This window comes from Equus przewalskii, chromosome 1, assembly GCF_037783145.1.
Source record: "Equus przewalskii isolate Varuska chromosome 1, EquPr2, whole genome shotgun sequence".
Taxonomy (NCBI): domain Eukaryota; kingdom Metazoa; phylum Chordata; class Mammalia; order Perissodactyla; family Equidae; genus Equus; species Equus przewalskii.
Genome location: NC_091831.1, coordinates 125216373 through 125234024, shown reverse-complemented (window position 1 = coordinate 125234024; position 17652 = coordinate 125216373). Strand labels below are relative to the sequence as shown.

The 17652-nt window shown below is 62.0% G+C and overlaps 1 protein-coding gene and 1 long non-coding RNA gene across 3 annotated transcripts; one reads left to right on the top strand and one right to left on the bottom strand.

Annotated features, from left to right (window-relative positions):
- The first annotated feature begins 5221 nt into the window (after window positions 1–5221).
- SKOR1 (SKI family transcriptional corepressor 1) lies at window positions 5222–16259 on the top strand. The gene is made up of 9 exons (XM_070622765.1): window positions 5222–5299; window positions 7595–9812; window positions 10889–10979; window positions 11926–12033; window positions 12548–12619; window positions 13977–14051; window positions 14285–14359; window positions 14869–14934; window positions 15439–16259. The coding sequence occupies exons 2-9, from the start codon at window positions 7605–7607 to the stop codon at window positions 15531–15533; spliced, it is 2790 nt and encodes a 929-aa protein (XP_070478866.1). The 5' UTR covers window positions 5222–5299; window positions 7595–7604; the 3' UTR covers window positions 15534–16259.
- Window positions 11298–15509, bottom strand: LOC139083811 (uncharacterized). 2 transcript variants are annotated; one of them, XR_011540764.1, is made up of 4 exons: window positions 14628–14875; window positions 13331–13510; window positions 12531–12682; window positions 11298–12249 (listed from the first exon to the last, which is right to left on the bottom strand). It is a non-coding gene; the product is annotated as an uncharacterized lncRNA (long non-coding RNA). The 2 variants fall into 2 exon arrangements; XR_011540765.1 differs by lacking the exon at window positions 14628–14875 and adding an exon at window positions 15307–15509 and having other exon boundaries at window positions 11885–12249.
- Window positions 16260–17652: the final 1393 nt, after the last annotated feature.

Sequence of the window (17652 nt, the reverse complement as noted above, 5' to 3'; positions counted from 1 at the left end):
ACCAGGGCCCATCCTCTCCTCCTAAGAGAAGAAGCCTTCGGAGGCTCTGCCCGAGTAAACTTGCCTGTGTGGAAGGTGGGAATCCCAAACCTCCTAGACCACCAGGGAGCACAGAACCATCTACTCTTGAAAAACCGGATTGGCCACTAGATGCCAAGGGCGGCACTCAATCACTATGGCCAGTAAGTCAGCCGAGACCTGGGCTGGGTCTCACAGCCCGTACACTCGAATGCTGTTCACTCATTCATTCAACAAACATGTTGAGCACCAGCTGAGTGCTAGGTCCTGGGAATACAACAGCAAACAAAACTTTCCAGTGGGAGAAACAGAAAACACCGCGAACAAATAACTAATCAGGAAATACTAACTAGTAAACAATCCAATGATGAAAACAAAACAGCATGCACCAGAGAGAGATGAGGGGCCCAGGTGGGCTCCGAGAAGGCCCTGTGTAGTGTCCAGGAGAGACCTCTGCGGCTTCGGAAAGGCAGGCACTGGAGAGGGAAGGAAGGCAGCCGGCTCTGTGGGGCGGCAGCCTCTGGGCGCTGGTGAATTTTCGTGGTGTGTTTCCCTGGGTCGGTAGGAAATTTCTAAGTGCCCGCAGAGTCTCCATTGCGCTAAGGACCTTGGACAGAGGCCCGTGGGGCAGCTGGGGCTGACAGGAGGGAAATCCTTGATGGGGGCAGGGCTGCTGGGATATGGGTGGGAACCCAAACTAGAGATTTAGGGGAGGAGGAGTGCCGGGCTCAGCTGAGCTCCTCACCCACCCTCTTTCCCGAACACCTCTGCTCAGGCCTTGGGGACTTCTATGGGGTTCAGGGCAAAGAAGTCTGGTCCTGGGCTCTCTCCTTAGTCCCTCCTTCAAGTGCAGAGAGAGCCCTAAGACGGGCACAGCCTGGCCTCACGACCTGCAAAACATGCCCAGGTCCTCCTGGCTCTGCCCCTCCCTCTAAGCTTAAGCGACCGACCCCCAAGCAGAGCCCCTGAAGCCCCACCCCCACAGCGTCAGGGCTCCAGAATTCTTCTCACGTTCATCTGTAGTTCCCTTGGGCCTCCTGGTCCGTATATTCTTCACTCCAGCAAAGTGCCGGTCCGTGTGTCCGTCCTACAGATGCACATATTGAGGCCAAGGTCCATGGTCACTCAAGTGGTCAAGAACCAGATCCGGGCCTCGACTTGTCTCGCTCCTTTTGCTGTCCCAGAAGCAGGGAGCCCTCCGCCGGGAGGAGCGCTGGCCTGGCCCCTGATCCCAAAGAGCCGGCTCAGGGCGGCAGGACCCCGGAGTGTGCGGCCTCGGGCAAGTCCCAGCCCTCCCCGAGCCTCAGACTTCCCGTCCACACCCGGAGTCAAGTGGGCTGGGAGCTCTGAGCACCTCGGCGCCGCCTCTGGGGTTCCCGCTTCCCCCACGGCCTCGCCTCCGGCTCTGGGGCTGCGCCCTGGAGGCCCCGCCCAGCCACCTTCTCTCGCCTGGGCCCGGGCCGCGGCGCCGGCTCGAGTCTATCTGGCCGTCGGATTAATATCCAGATATTAAGTAAACAATAAATTAGCAAAACTACAAGAAAATTTTACAGCCCTTTGCATTTGGCAATCATTGAGTGTTAATTAGAAATTCATTACAATTAAAACCCTGCCTAAACAGGGCCTGCGCGCCTTAATTACATCTGATTTTTAATTCAGAATACGTGTTTACACAGTAAGCGCTACGTACCCCATGATTATCCCCAATCCTCTTTATACTGTACTAATTATGTAAATTAAACCTAATTAACTGACGAAAACTGCCGTTAATTCAACTGGTAAAAGATATGTGCTTGCGGAGGAGGCGCGGCCGCCCAGCCCAAGCCCAAGCCGAAGCCTGTATGGGCGCGGGCCGCCCGGCCGCGTGGACGCGACGCCGGGGACGCAGAGGCAGCACAGACCCGGCTGGGGGGGCGGGACACGTGAGGCGCGTCCCCGATCCGGAGTCGGGCCCTCAGACTCTGGTGCCACCTGGCAGCGGATAAAAGAGAGAATCTGCACTAATGGGGGTCAGGAAGGCCAAGGGCACCGATTCGCGCGGGCTCCCCAGCTCTGGACAGGGCCGCAGGACCCAGAGCCCCCTCGGAGGAAGAGGGGTCCCCTGCTGCCCCTTCTGAGCCTGAGTTCAAGTCCTAGCCCCGCCCCGCCGCGGCGGCCTGAACCGGAGCAGGTCACCTGGCTTTGCTAGGTCTGTCTCCTCCACGCGGATTGTGGCGAGGGCGATAATAAAATGTCCTCGTGGCTGCGCAGCGCTGCGCACTCCTATCGTCCCTTCGCCAAGCGAGGACGTCGCGGCAGCGTGCAAGGCACGAGATTTAGGGGCTGGGAGATCAGCCTCCGTCCCTTATTGATCGAGGAACATGGGTGGGTTGGCTTGCACTGCCTGACCCTCAGTTTCCTGCCTATGAAATGGGAATAAATAATCCCTACCTATTCCCAGGGCCGTTGTGAGAACCGGCACTGCAAACTATAAAATGTGGTTCGCGGTGATACTAACCAATTGGACGCTGGTCCAGAGCAGGGTCCAGGCCCGACCCTCAAGACCCGCTCCCCGGAGACCACTACCCCTCAAGTGAGCGGCGGCGCCTCCCCAGACTCTCTCCACGCGCCTTCAGTCTCTGTCTCAGACCCGGTGCGAGAGCCAGGTGGGCCGGCAAAGCCGGACGCTGGCGCGGGAGCTGTCCGCAGCTTGGTGCTGAACGGAGACGCAGAGGCGACGCTGCGTGGCCCTGGTGCGGTAACCCGAGGAGGGAACTTTTGTCTGAGAGGTCCCTGGGGCCCCGCGGCCAGGCTGCCGGGAACGCCCCAGAGGCGGGCCCCGAGGAGCTGTGGGCCTTCGCAGTACAATAGAGGCAGGACAGGCAGGCCCTGCTCAGGGGGACCCTGCCCATCCTTTTCCCACTCCCACCCCCCCCCCCGGGGGCGTCCTGGCTCCGCAATTGTTGTCACCACCACACTGAATTCTGAGATGCCTCTTAAAAAATCATTAGGAGGCTAAGAATAATTATTGAACGGGATTGTAATTATGGGGTGGGGGAGGCCAAGCCGAGGGAGAGGGGACAAACATGTGGAGGCTGGGGGCGGCTCTCGGACTGGAATGGAAAATAGGTTCTTGTTTTCCTCGGAGGGAAGTGGGCGTGAGGGTAGAGAGCGGCAGAGTTAGAGCGGGACAGAGGCAGAGCCCGGGGACGACGCGCCAATGGAGGGGCCAGAGGCAGAGAGAGACAAGGGCTGAGCAGGCTCTGGGAGAAAAGAGAGACGAGCAGGGGATCCAAGACGGAAACTGAGGCAAGCGAACAAGCAGAAACTCGCTCTAGAAGAGACTCCGCAGAGAAGACACAGCCCTCAAACTTGGGGGTAGTTTTCGAGGCCTCAGAGAACACGTTAGCCAAGGGGATAAGGAGGTGGCAAGCGAGTCCTCAGGCCGGCCTGGCCGCTCCCTCTCTCCGAGGGCTACGCCAGGGCGATCCGTTCGCACCCCCACAGGCTATTCCCAGGGTCCTTGCAAGCCCGCAGAGAAGAGAAAAGCGAGAGGGGAGAAGTGGAGGCGAAGCGGAGACGAACCCCCAAGAGCCGGAATGCAGGAGGGGAGAGGGCCTGTAACCCGGAGCGAGAAGGAAAACGAGGGGGCGGGGCAGGGCGACCCGGCGCCGCTGGCCGCAGAAGATTTATGGCGCCGCCCGGGTTCCAAGGACGGGCTGCGCTCGCCTTTGCTGCCACCGTCGGTAGCCGTTAGCCGCCGTGGCTGCTGCGCCCCCTGCCCGGGCGGCCCGCCGCGCCCCGGGCCATCCCTGCCATTATTAACTTCTGTTTGATTAGGGTAATTGTTCAAACTTGGGCCGGACAGTATGATTAATTACAGTTTAATTAACGTGTCCATTAAGGACACTTAATGCCACTGCGGGTTGGGGGAGAGGCGAGAGGGCGCCCGGATGCCGGCAAAGAGGGAGGGGTGTTCAAATGAACTAGAGACTGAGGTTGAGAGAGAGGGAGAACACGGGACTCAGTGGGGTAGTGGGGGGAAAGAATGGTGAAAACAGAAACCGACAGAGAGAGGAGAGAGGGATGGAGAGAAATGGAGCTTTGGGAAGAGAAAAGATGCCACGGAGCTTCAGCAGCGTCAGGGGGCTAAACTCCCACCACCGGGAAACTGAGTTAGCAAGAGAGCTAGAGAGAAGTCCAGCGGTCAACTAGACAGTGGTTGACCCCAGGTATCTCCCAGCGATGACTTGGCTTCTGCCCTGTGCCTGTTGGTGTTGGTGGGGGGGACGCATTCAAGGCCGGGGCTGGGGGTGGGGGCGCCTCAAATCCAGTTCCCCAGTCCACTGCGTGAAGGAGGCGGGAGGTCTCCCTTCTTCAGGCTGGAGCTGTCCCGACGTCTCCCATGCAAGTCAGAAGCGTGCGGGGTGGTGGGGGAGGCAGTTGGGTTCTGCCCCTTCCCAGCCGCCACCCTTGCCTTCCCTCTCCCCAACACACACCCCGGTCTCTGCTCAGGCCGCTGGTAAGCCTACTGGCTCCACAGGACCACTCTCCGGCTCCACCGCCTTGGCCCGAAAAGGCGGTACCCCTCCCCGCGCCCCTTCCTCCTAGCTAGGAGCCTTCCTTAGCCCCATTAGCCGGCCTTGGCCAGGATGGATCCTGGCCCCTTGGCGGGGAGCGCTGGGCCCTCCCCACTTCGTTCCTGAGGGCAAACTTTGCGGCCCCGGCCCTTCCTCTCTCCCGGCCCCTTTGGCGAGCGTGGGCCGCAGGTGCTGGGGGCAGGGCGCAGGTGTGCGGCCGCTTACCTGGGGCAGGCAGGCCTGGGGGTCCGGGGAGGCGGCGGGCGCGGCTGTGGCCCGCGGGCTAGCGGACCCCGGGAGGGCGCGAGTGACTGCGCGGGCGGTGGGTGTGGCGCCCCGGCTCGCAGCTGTCAGGCTAGCCCGCCCCGCGCCGGCCTCACCACTCCGGCTGTGACCGCGCCGTGCCCGTCGCCGCGCCATGCGCTCCAGGCTTCGGCCTCCGCTCCGGGCCCGTCCGGGGCCTCGGGGACAGCGGCTCAGGGCTCACATCTCCGCGCCCGGGGTCCTTGCGCCCCGCGCCTGCTGATAGCGGGCGCCGCGCGGGAGGGGCCGGCGGGGCCTCGGGTGTGAACGCGGGGAGCCCGGGAGCGCGGCTGTGCGCGCGCGCGGGGAGGGGCCGCGCCGTCACCCGGAGAGCCCGGCGGATCCCGGACTCCCGCCCGCCGCTCCGCCCGCCGCGCACCTCCGCTCGCCGCTCGCCCGGCTCCAGCCGCCGCCGCACGGTGAGTACCCGTTGGGTCGCCCGCCACCCTCGCGCCCTTCCCGTACAGCTTTTTTCGTTTAGTTCTGATTTGGGTTCTTGTGGCTGTTTGTTTTTGTTATTATACCTAAAGACTCCATCGCCTCACTCGCACCACTGTCCGCCTCCCGCCTCATCGCCCTCTCCAAGCTCACCCTTCAAGCCCCCAGGAGCCGGCGAGGGCTCCCCGAGTCGCCCTGGCCGCTGCTCCTTGTCGCTGCGTACAGCCTTTTGCCCGGGCTTTCTGCTCTGGTCCTCGAAATTCGGTTCCTTTCCTAGGGCCCCCGTTCTCCTGGCTCCGGAGCCCGGAGCTCCCTCTTCCCACTTGGGAAAACCTCGCGGGGACCCAAGACCCTCAGCTTGAGGAGGATGCGCTCAGCTTCGGGCGATCCTTTCACTGTATGCGGGCAGGGCACACTTGCCGATTTCGGGAGACCGAGAAGACATCGTCATTTCCCTGAGCCGCGGCGCCCGGGCCACCTCCCCAGCCCGCCTCCCCAGCCCGCCTGAGAGCCGTTGCGGGTGTGGGGGGGCTGGTCTTGTTGACCCCTCAGCCGGGGAGTCAGGACAATGCTTTTGCCTCCTAAAATGTTACAAGAGACTTCAACGCTAAAGGAGGGTCAACTTGTTTCAATTCGATCCGCAGAGATAAAGAGGAAACAGACAGATAACAGATAAATAGCTTGATACTTGAAGAAGGAATGAAGACAAATGGGAGAAAGAGGAGCGAGCTGGGAGAGACAGACAGCTCAGGGAACATAAGATCGACAGATGAGGGGCACCTAGACAAGCAGAAAGAGGGAGAGAGACAGACAGAGATCTCAGCCTCCTCCTTGAAGGCTTTTGAACTCGGATCCCTTGTCCGGCTCGAACTGTGCCTCTGAAAATGGATTTGCCTTTCCTGCCTAGTTCAGGGGAGGGTCCTCAGGGTTGGGCTTCCTGGGCCTCAGGAGCGCCTGCAGCCGTGGGCCAAGCAGGAGCCTTCTGTACCTGAGGACACGTGGTTGGGCCGGGCCACCTAGTGGGCCCCAAGCATCAGTACCCGGGTCCTCCCGCTGCTGAGGTCCGGGGACGCACCTGCCTCCCTCCCTTTGCCAGAGAGCAGAGCGCGGGATCGCAGCAACTTTTGACCTGGTGGCTTGTGGTGGCTTCTGAGACCGGCCAGGATTCTGCTCAGCCCATATGAGCCGGGACAGCCCGACATGAAGGATACTCAGAAGAGACTCCGAAAAGAGGAAGCCCAGAGCCCGGTGAGACTGCATTTGGCCTGAGCGGGAAAGGAATATCTAAAGGAAGAAAACTTAGGGAGTGGGCAGTTAGAAGCGAAGCAGAAGTGGCTCCTGAGAAACTTCCTTGAGAAGCTCTCGCTCCCAGGCACTGACCCGGATGGAAAGCAGCTTTGGTCTGGAACGCAGCTAAAAATGCAGAAAATGTAGTTAGGAACTGTGTGACTCTGGTCCCATTGATGGCTGGAAAGAAAATGGCTTATATTTCCAGCCGGAATCTTTCTGCTCAACGAACGCGGGGCTCCGGGCGTGAGAAGAGAAACTCGAGTTTGCGGAAACCAGCGCCGTTGTTCCGAGGAGCCGGCTCAGCGCGGAGCTGGGTGCGGTGGAGGCTGCCCCGGGGCTGGGCGCGCAAGGCGAGCTTTGGCGAGAGTCGAGTTCAGCACCGCGAACAGCGGCCGCCTCAGCCTCTCCCCCGAACCCCCGCCTCGAGATCCTCCTCCTTTTCCTTGCCCGCCCCCCCCGCCCCCTGCTGTCTGGAGACTGGCAGTGACCGCCCCTTCCCCCCCTCCCTGCGCTGCCCCCGCCTGCCCGCGTGCAAGCGAGACTGAGCAGAGGGGCAGCCTGTCCCCGAAGTCCTGGCTTCAGGACCCGGGCCGGTAGGGCAGACTGCGAGGGTGGCCGCAGGCGCACGGATTTGGGCGCCGGAAAGGCTGGGTTCGGCAATGGCTTTGCTGTGTGGCCTTGGGCAAGTCATTCTCCGTCTCTGGGCCCCACTCCCTTCCCAATCCGAAAACACGATTGGGTTCCTGGCTGCCAGGGCATTCCTGAGGTCTCAGTTACCCCTTCTCCTCCCCCAAACCCCGGGGACTTTTGTTCCGGCGCCAGTAGGCATCTGAATAACAAAAGGCGCCCGTCCAGGGGGCGAATGAGCTTGGACTCCCCATTGCCAAGTTTCCCCGCGCGCCCCACTGGCGCGTCCCGCTGGGCGGGCCGGAACCGCCGCGGAGCTGAAAATGGCTTATCTGCTGTCTGCTTTCTCTGTTTCGCAGGAGCGGCGGCATGGAGGCTCTCACCACTCAGCTGGGGCCGGGGCGCGAGGGCAACTCCTCGCCCAACTCGAAGCAGGAGCTGCAGCCCTACTCGGGCTCCAGCGCTCTCAAACCCAACCAGGTGGGCGAGACGTCGCTGTATGGGGTGCCTATCGTGTCTCTGGTCATCGACGGCCAGGAGCGCCTGTGCCTGGCTCAGATCTCCAACACCCTCCTTAAGAACTACAGCTACAACGAGATCCACAACCGCCGCGTGGCCCTCGGCATCACGTGCGTGCAGTGCACGCCGGTGCAGCTGGAGATTCTGCGTCGGGCCGGGGCCATGCCCATCTCATCGCGCCGCTGCGGCATGATCACGAAGCGCGAGGCTGAACGCCTGTGCAAGTCGTTCCTGGGCGAGCACAAGCCACCCAAGCTGCCTGAGAACTTCGCCTTCGATGTGGTGCACGAGTGCGCGTGGGGCTCGCGTGGCAGCTTCATCCCTGCGCGTTACAACAGCTCGCGTGCCAAGTGCATCAAGTGCGGGTACTGCAGCATGTACTTCTCGCCTAACAAGTTCATCTTCCACTCGCACCGCACACCCGACGCCAAGTATACGCAGCCTGACGCCGCCAACTTCAACTCGTGGCGCCGTCACCTCAAACTCAGTGACAAGTCGGCCACGGACGAACTGAGCCACGCTTGGGAGGACGTCAAGGCCATGTTCAATGGTGGCACACGCAAACGGACCTTCTCGCTGCAAGGAGGAGGCGGCGGCGGCGCTAATGGCGGGTCGGGTGGGCAGGGGAAAGGTGGTGCTGGCGGCGGGGGCGGGGGCGGCCCGGGTTGCAGCGCGGAGATGGCTCCAGGCCCACCGCCCCACAAAAGCCTGCGCTGTGGCGAAGATGAGGCCACCGGGCCTCCTGGGCCGCCTCCTCCCCACCCGCAGCGGGGACTTGGTCTGGCAGCGGGAGCCGGTGGCCCCGCGGGCCCTGGAGGGCCTGGTGGCGGCGCCGGCGTTCGCAGCTACCCGGTGATTCCAGTACCCAGCAAGGGCTTTGGCCTTCTGCAGAAGCTGCCCCCGCCGCTTTTCCCTCATCCCTACGGCTTCCCCACGGCCTTCGGCCTCTGCCCCAAAAAGGACGACCCCGTACTAGGTGCGGGCGAACCCAAGGGCGGCCCAGGCACCGGGACCGGCGGGGGCGCGGGCACTGGCGGAGGCGCGGGCGGCCCAGGAGCCGGCCACTTGCCCCCGGGGGCCGGGGCTGGCCCAGGCGGCGGCGCCATGTTCTGGGGTCACCAGCCCTCCGGGGCAGCCAAGGACGCAGCGGCCGTGGCTGCAGCGGCCGCCGCAGCCACCGTGTACCCGACGTTTCCCATGTTCTGGCCGGCGGCAGGCAGCCTCCCGGTGCCGCCCTATCCAGCTGCGCAGAGCCAAGCCAAGGCCGTGGCGGCCGCTGTAGCGGCTGCAGCGGCGGCGGCGGCGGCAGCTGCAGGTGGCGGCGGCCCCGAACCCCTGGACGGTGCCGAGCCGACCAAGGAGGGCGGCCTGGGCGCAGAGGAGCGCTGCCCGAGCGCCCTGTCCCGCGGGCCGCTGGACGAGGACGGCGCGGACGAGGCGCTGCCGCCGCCGCTGGCCCCACTGCCCCCGCCTCCGCCGCCGCCGCCGCCCGCGCGCAAAGGCTCCTACGTGTCGGCCTTCCGGCCCGTGGTCAAGGACGCTGAGAGCATTGCCAAGCTCTACGGTAGCGCACGCGACGCCTACGGCGCGGGGCCGGCTCGTGGGCCGGGGCCCGGCGCGGGGTCCGGCGGCGGCTACGTAAGCCCGGACTTTCTGAGCGAGGGCAGCTCCAGTTACCACTCCGCCTCGCCCGACGTGGACACTGCCGACGAGCCGGAGGTGGACGTGGAGTCCAACCGCTTCCCCGACGACGAGGGCGCCCCGGACGAGACCGAGCCCAGTGTTCCCCGCGCGCCCAGCACGGGAGGCGGCCCGGATGGCGACCAGCCCGCAGGGCCCCAATCTAGCACCTCCTCGGGTGCAGACGGTCCCACAGACTCTCCCGACTGCGGTAGCCCTCGGCCCCGGCGCCGTCCGGGGATACCCGCAGCCAGCCGGTCCGTATTTGGGGACCTGGCGGCCGACGACGTGGTGCGGAGACCTGAGAGGAGCCCGCCCAGCAGTGGCTATGAGCTGCGAGAGCCTTGCGGGCCGCTGGGGGGCCCCGCGCCGGCCAAGGTGAGCCCCGCGCCCGCCCCGCTGGGGCGCCTCCCCGCTTACCCCTGGGCACCGCGAGGATGTGGGGCGGGCCCCGGCCCGGTGGGGGATGGGAATTTTGTTCTGAGAGGGCATTCGAGCAGCAAGCCCCGGCTGCTCTGGGTAGGCCCAGCTTCCGGAGCGCTGTGCAGCTGGCCTCGCTGGAACCCCTGACTGAGGGTTTTGGAAGATCTGGGGGAGCAGGCCTGAGAGACGCGTGTGCTGGGTTTTTGTGAATGGGAGTGGGGAAGAGACAGGCAGAGACCGTCAGTCACACAGAGACAGAAAGGGAGAAGTAAAAGGGGTCTGGAGAGAGAATGCGAAGCAAAGAAAGGCACCCAAAGCCAGAGAAAAGAGCTCTGGAGGCCGGGCCTGCAGCGTGCCCGCCCGGATGCGGATCAGAGCCCTGGGGAAGATGAGCGGGTAAGGGGAGGAGAGGGCGGCCTCTCCCCCAAACCGGGACCCAGCAGGATGGGGGTCCCCGGAATCTTCCTCCACCCCAACTGTACTTTTCCGAGTCTCTTCGAACTCCCGCCTTGAGAACCATGGGGGTCGTTGATAGGAAGCTGTCGAGACCGTGTGCGGGGCGGGAGAGGGCCTCTCAGGTTGGCACGGCCGCGGGTTCGGGTACGGGGTGGGCCGCTAAGCCCGAATCGTCGGCCATTTGAAAGTGGGTGCGCACACCTGTACATTTCCACTCGGTTCATGAAAACACGAACCATTAGCCGGATGCGAAAGGCGTCATTTATGCCGGGCACCGGGTGCGAGCGGGAGAGAAGATGCCTAAAAGGAGGCAGGCGAAGAGGGTGGGGGAGACTTTGAACGCCCCTTGGCTTGGGAGCCGCTTTGTGTTTCGGACAATTTTCTCGAGGGCGTTAATAATTACCCCGAATCTACAATAGCGATGCAGCCTCCGAGGGCGTTCCGGTCCCGCGGGCGAGCCGACCTCTGCTACCCGCTCAGCTTTCCCTCCCGGCCGGGCCGCGGCGCAGGGCTGGGGAGCTCGGAGCCGCCGCCAAGCGCCCCCCTAACCGCCTGTCATTTCTCGGCCGCGGCAGGTGTACGCGCCCGAGCGGGACGAGCACGTGAAGAGCGCGGCGGCGGCGCTGGCGCCCGCAGCCTCGTACCTCTGCACCCCGGAGGCCCACGGTAACGCCCCCAGCCCCCATGCCGAGGTCGCTGACCACTGTGATGGGGGAACCGCAGGCAGGGGGCCGGGGCCAAGGGGAGGCCTGGGAGGGAAGACGAGGGGAGAAAGAGGGACGCAGAGAAAGCGAGAGAAAGAGGGAGAGAGGAAGAAAAATAATGGAAGAAAAAGGAAGCTAAGCGAGAACTCCCAACAACTTCCATCGTTGGTTACCTAAAACAACAGGCTGCTCTCCCCACACCCACACCCACACCCACACACGCGCGCACGCGCGCTCCCCTACACCTCCGACACTGGCTTAAAACCTTTTTACAATCACCCCTGGCACCCCGTTCGAGTCCTCTCATTTATTCAGCAAGTATTTTGGGTTGTGAGGTCCCCTGTGGTCAGGCCGGTTCGGGCGGAGGGTGGGGGCGCTTGGCCGCGCGCTTGGGGTACCCTGGAGGTGCCGCGGTGGCCGCGGCCCAACGCGACCGGGAGCCGTGCACGTGCGCGCGGGAGCCTGCAGCTCGAAGAAGAGAGGCCTCGGGCCTCGGAAATCCGGGCAGGCAGAGTCCGGGAGGATGGCTCCCCCGCCGCCACCACCCCACGGGTCGCCGCCTGGGCCACGTTCTCGGCGGGAACGGCGCAGGCAGACCCGGCGGCCACGCGCGCTCGCGGTGCCCCAGTATCTGCGCGCGATGTAGGTCGCTAGTCCCTGGTGGGCTCGGCTGCTGGTCTTGTTCTTTTCGGAGGGGCTGGGGAGGGGGCGTGGAGCCCAAGAAGAGCAGACCGCGCGCGGGGGAGGGGCCCGAAGCCTGAGGGTGCGAGCCCAGGCGCACAGCCGGGAACCAGCGGCGGCCAGGACGCTTTTAATTAGGGCTGGGGCGCCCCGACCGCGGCAGCTCTGGCCGTATCGGGGTCACAGTTTCTTTGCCTCTCCTTGAAACTCGGTTTATTGCCATTAAGAGCCAGATAAGGAAGACAATCACTCGACCGCCGACGATTTGGAAACGAGGAAATCCTATCCAGACCAAAGGAGCATCTCCCAGCCAAGTCCCGCAACCACAGACCGAGGTGAGCCTTAGGACTCTCGAGCAGCACCCCCGCCCGGGACCCGGGGCCGAGGTCGCCCAGGTTCCCACCGGCTGCAGCCTGCGAGGAAGGCTTTCCATCAACCGTAAGCGGCTGCCGGTCCCCTCTCGTGGCTGGCAGATAAATATTTAAACAGCTGGCGAGGTGCAAGCCAGGTTTCTTGAGTTTGGGAGTCTTCTGGGTAAGGGAAGGGGTGTACTAAAAGGAAATGAGAGACACCATCACCCACATAAAACAGGTCATAGGGCACTTTCTGCCCGAAGGGCCTGTCTTCCCTGGGGCCACTCTCCTACAGTGGGTCACTCTCTAGAATGATGACTACACTCCTAAAATGATGGCTTGGAAGGTGGCTAGTGCTGGATACTGTAACTGTCTCCCCTGAAGGCAGAGGGGCTGGAGTAGGTCCCTGACTTAGCATATTTCCTGGGAAGCTCTCCCCTCCCCTCCCAAGGCCTCTCCCAGGACAGAATCCCTCTTACCTGCCCTTGTATCCCAGGCGAAGATGGGCTCACGCTGGATGTCACGGGAACTCAGCTAGTGGAGAAAGACATCGAGAACCTGGCCAGAGGTGAGGTTAAATCTGTGCACTGTGCTTGAGGGAGATGGTCCCTTCTCGTAGAGGGTGTTATTCCTGTAGGAGTAAGTCTGAGAAGATAGGGCTCTGGGGACTCAGTTTCCATTGAGTGGAAGGATAGTCCCCTGGACACGTTATCCTGGCACAGAGGGGCACATGCATGTAGGGGGTAGGGAGAGTGAACCAAATCCCCAGAGGTTCATTGGAAGTTTGGGTTCCCGAGGCCAGGCCTGTCTGAATAGCCCAGGGAGAAAGAGAAATGAGTAATAATGCTCAGAACTTGATGCACAATCAGAAAGGACAAATCTAGGTCTCCCAGCCTCCCTGAAGAACAGGACTTTTTTTGAACAGGAAGATTGCAGGGAGGCATTCACTTTAGGAATGTCTGAGAGATTAGTTTTTTCCTGTAATTAACGCATAACCACCCCACCCTAAATGGGGCAAAGATGGAGCTTGTTCTCGAATGGGATCCTGGGGCTGCTGCTCAGCCTGCAAGGGGGAGCCTGGCCTGAGGCACGGAGGAAGGAGCCTCTGAGGCCACTTCGCTCCTCTATCTCCCATGTTCGTGTTTTCTCAGCACCTGCTGGGGGGTTGGGGGGATTTCTCAGAAAGCCTTCCCAGGGGAAGGACCCATGGTCAGGGCAGCCCCCTGGCACCCCTCTGGAGCTGGTTTCTGAGGGCACTAAAGGGGCTTTCCACACTCACCTGCCCCCCTCCCCCAAACCAGCCCAGGGATGGGCTTGGAAATTGGTGTAGGGGAGGGAGAGAAGCATCAGTGGTCCTCCACTCTTCCTAGTCACAGATTTACAGAGTATGCAGTTACCTCCAAAATCACTGGTGCTTTATGTGAGGGTTCTTAGCATGGATTTGGGTTCTGAGGACCTCCTGAAATTGAAAACAGACTGTTGTGAATGTGTTGTTTTCCGGGGGTGGGGCATGTTCCAAGGCTTTGCCCAGATTCTCCCGGCTCTGTATTATTGAAGGGAGGGATGGGATTAGGTCTGCCATTTGAAGGGGTAAATGAGTCCTCCTGGACCAGTCTCTAAGGTTAGGGAGTTAGGAACAACTTAAACTTGATACCAGGCCGGTAGGCCTGGAGGCAGGGTCTAGAAGTCCAGTGCATTCTACCATCTTGAATTGATTCTCCTGGGCAGTGTATCTCCTAGCTTTTTCGTGGCCCAAATGCTTCGAAAGCAAATGGGAAAACAGTGCTGAGGACCTTTACCTACCAGCCCCACCCTCCCCAGGTCCCATCTCAGGGCTATGGGCCAGGGCAGGACCTGCCTGCTTTCTGGGCCCCCTGAATCCTGCCCGTCCCTCCCCCTTACTTCTGACTCTCCCACCTTTACAGACGAATTGCAAAAACTGCTCCTGGAGCAAATGGAACTCCGCAAGAAGCTGGAGCGAGAATTTCAGAGTCTCAAAGGTACCCCTATCCCGACCCACCCCACCCCATCGCCAGAGCCTTGCTCCCACTCCGGGCCCCCAGTGCAGGCAGCTGCTGCCGCAGGCCCTGCAAGACCCGACCCCTCCTTTTCCAGGGTATCCAGCCAGGCCAAAGACTGAGGGGGTGGGGCCGGGGGTGGGGGTGGGGAGTGGGGAAATGGGGCTGAGGGAGGGAGCTGTGCATAACAGCTCTCACTTAATCAATTTGCACAGATAATTTTCAGGATCAAATGAAGAGGGAATTGGCTTATCGAGAAGAAATGGTGCAACAGCTGCAAATTGTCAGAGGTAAGACGGGAGTCAGGTGAGCGCGCGCACGGGCGTAACTGCCTCTCGTCTGGCAGGAGCCGCAATGTTGGCTCAGTCGTTTGGATTTAAATTGAAGGTAATTTAACAATTATTTTTTTTATTTAATATCCTTTGTATACTCTGATTAGCCTCAGAATGGCAAGCGAGCCCAGCAAACGGCTTGCAGGCATCATTACGTGGAGTGATTGAACTTCTTATCGCGGCAATTTCCATGGTTTCTAAATTAAAAATCGAGGCGTAAAATTACCTGGGAAGTAATGCCTAAGTTTGCTTTAATTTTGGTTAGATCCGTCTGCCTTTAAGCGCCATCCCAGGCCATTTCCTCCCTCGCCAGGCTGCAGTTTGGAGCGTTGATGCCCCCTCCCTCGGTCCCCCGACTGGTTTCTACGAGGGGCGGAGCGCTGGGGAGAGGGTGAGGCCCTGGCGGTGACCTCCGCTGGCCCGAGGGTGGTCTCATTTCCTCCCCGGCCCCTCCCCATGTCTTCCAGACACTCTGTGTAACGAACTCGACCAGGAGCGGAAGGCGCGCTACGCCATCCAGCAGAAATTAAAAGGTTCGGAAGCCCGGGAACAAAGATAGGAGGGGTGCCAGGCAGTGGTGCTGTCGAATGAATGATGGATCCAATGAATGAACGAATAACGGGGCTAGTGAGAGGGGAAGGCCGGGTCTACCCCGGTCAGACGCTGAGCAGAGGGAAGTGGAAATTGGTGTTAGTGGGGAAATGATTCTAGAACCACTGTTCTAGGGATAGGAAGAAAGAGCCCTTCTGACTCTGGGCGTTGGGAAATCTGCCGTCGGGTCCAAATCTGGCCTTGGGCAGATCGACCTCCCTCTCACCGTGCTTCACTTTCCTCTTCTGTAAAATGGGGCTATTGAACCAGAGCAGTGGTTCTGAATCGCCAGGATCTCTCTCCTACCTTCCTACCTTCTGATCCGCTCCCTGAGCCGGAAGCGGGTGGGTGAGACCCTCGCAGGCAGGGGAGGGGGGCGGGTGGGTCGCCTGGGTCAGGCGAGGCAGAGGAGGCACCCAACATGGCCCACTCGACTGTCTCTCCAGAAGCCCACGACGCCCTGCACCACTTCTCCTGCAAGATGCTGACGCCCCGCCACTGCACTGGCAACTGCTCCTTCAAGCCCCCGCTGTTGCCCTAGGGCCGGCCCGGGCCGCCCCACGCGCCCTCAAGCCATGCTGCTCTCTTCTTGTAAATACCCGCGGCCGCGGCGGCCGAGAGCGAGGAACAAGCCATTCAGACCGGACCGATGTAAATACAGCCTCCCGCCCGCCTGCCCTCCTCCGGGGCGCCTCGGCCTCGCCCGCCCCCGCCCGGGCACCCGGTCCAGGGGCCCGTCTCTGTTTCCAAGTGTAAATATCACCTCGCCCCACGGTTGAACTCCAGGGCATCGGACCTCATGGGGTTAACTGGACCTAAGGGGGTAAGAAAGGGGAGGGGGGCCCCTCCCCACACCTGTACAGCCTCGGACCCCCAATTGTGATTACAATGTAGCAACTTCTCCGGCGCTGGTCCTGCGCTCCCCCGTCCCGTCCACTTCTGAAACTTGTTCCTGATGACAAAGTGGCTATGTGCAATGGATATAAATGTACTGTGAGTCTCTTGGTTCAGTATCGGGTTCACTTTAATTTATTCATGCTTTAAGTTATTTTGCTTCCTTCTCCTGGACGTACTTCCAGTCCCGTTTGACATTCCCCTTTGGGTTTTGCTTTGTCTATTTTTTGTTGTAACCTCTTGTTGTAACAGCACTTTAAAAAGGGCGACAACTGACTCACGAAATAGAGACCACCTTGAGCCTGTTTGGAGAGACCACCCCTGTATCCGTGACTTTTGTTTTGTTTTTAATAAAAAAAAAACCAATCTGTCACTTCCTGGGGCTGTGGAGATGGGAGTTGGGGGGGCCGGAAGTGGGGCAGAGGCTGGCTGAGGGCTACGCAACAGGTGGAGCGTGGGGGCCGCAGCTCCGGTTCTGGGGTGCCCTGGCTGAGAATCGCGTCCCCTCAGGTGGGCAGCAGGGAGCGCCAGACATCTCCACCAATCCTTCAGACACACCCAGCGTGCCCCCCAGGCCACCCCGTCCCTGCGTTTAAGACCCTTCCTTGGGCTTTGGCGCGACGACCGCCTGGTTCCTGGTGCCGAGGTCTTTGGTTCTCGAGCGCTCTCAGGGGCCGAGAGTTTATTCGTGCCCATTTCCACGCCTGCCCCACCGGGAAGTCACCTCCGGGGCGCTCAGAGACCGGACGCTGTTTCCTGGTAGTTTGCACGGCGCCCTGCCCCCACGCCCAGGTTCACCCGGAATCGCCAGAAGGAGCGGGCACCGCCGGCCTGGCTCTGGAGCGCTGGAACGGGGGGGCGAGGTTCGCAGGGTGGGCGATTCTTTCCCGGGCAGGCCTGGAAACGAAGGGCGAGACTCGACGCTCGGGCGCAGCTGCCCTGCCGCCGCCGGAACGGAGCGAGCCCTGACGGATTCTAACCTTCCGTCCATTTTAGTCCCAGCGAGTTTGCGGACAGGAGCCCGAGGAGCAAGGCGAGGCCCGCCGGCTGCAGGTGTCCGGGTCGCCGGGCTCGCCAGGGCCCCCGTGGGAGGGAATGGGGGGAATGCCCGGGCTGCGGATGCTGAGGCCTCATCTTGCCGCTGTCCTCCGGTAGGCCTCAGTTTCCACAGATCACTTGCTAGTTCGGCTACAGATAAGGGAGGGAACGTGGGGCGAGGGGGAGGAAAGTGCGGGTGGAGTGGGAAAGGGCACAGTGTTGGGCGTCATTCAGCCCCGGCTTCCAGTTTCGCCTCCTCGGCTGCCTAGCAGGGTGCTGCGTCGCGTCCTTTATGCTTCCTAGGCCACCGGTTTGGCTTCTGTAAAATAACATTCAGGCCTCTGTCCCCGGCGGCGCGTGGAAGCGCTCTGGGAAGGAAGCGGAGCGCAGGGCAGCCGTCGGCGGCCGGGCCAGCGCCCGGACAACCCCGCCCTCCCGACCCCTGGGCTCTCACTGCGCTGCTCCGGGGGGCGCGAGGCGCCCCGGGGGGGACCCTGGAGGAAGGCGTGCGGGCCGCGCCTCCGAGCCAGCAGCTCAGGCCAGGAAGTTTCGTGGCGGGTCGTCTAGAGAGCCCGGGGCTGAGCCGACCAGCAGGGGCGCCGGCCGGGAGCCCCCCGGCGCGGTCGTGGCACGAAGCCAGGCCGCAGAGCACCCTGCGCTGGGTCTGCGAGCCCTCAGGTCCCGGGGTACTCCGAGGGCTAGACACAGAGAGGAAGGACACCAGCAAG

Excerpts from the sequence above, each read along its gene's own strand:
- SKOR1 (XM_070622765.1), top strand. The coding sequence starts at position 7,605 with ATGGAGGCTCTCACCACTCAGCTGGGGCCGGGGCGCGAGGGCAACTCC. Across the intron at positions 14,052-14,284 it reads AGAATTTCAGAGTCTCAAAG|ATAATTTTCAGGATCAAATG; the intron begins GTACCCCTATCC and ends CAATTTGCACAG. Across the intron at positions 14,360-14,868 it reads ACAGCTGCAAATTGTCAGAG|ACACTCTGTGTAACGAACTC; the intron begins GTAAGACGGGAG and ends CATGTCTTCCAG.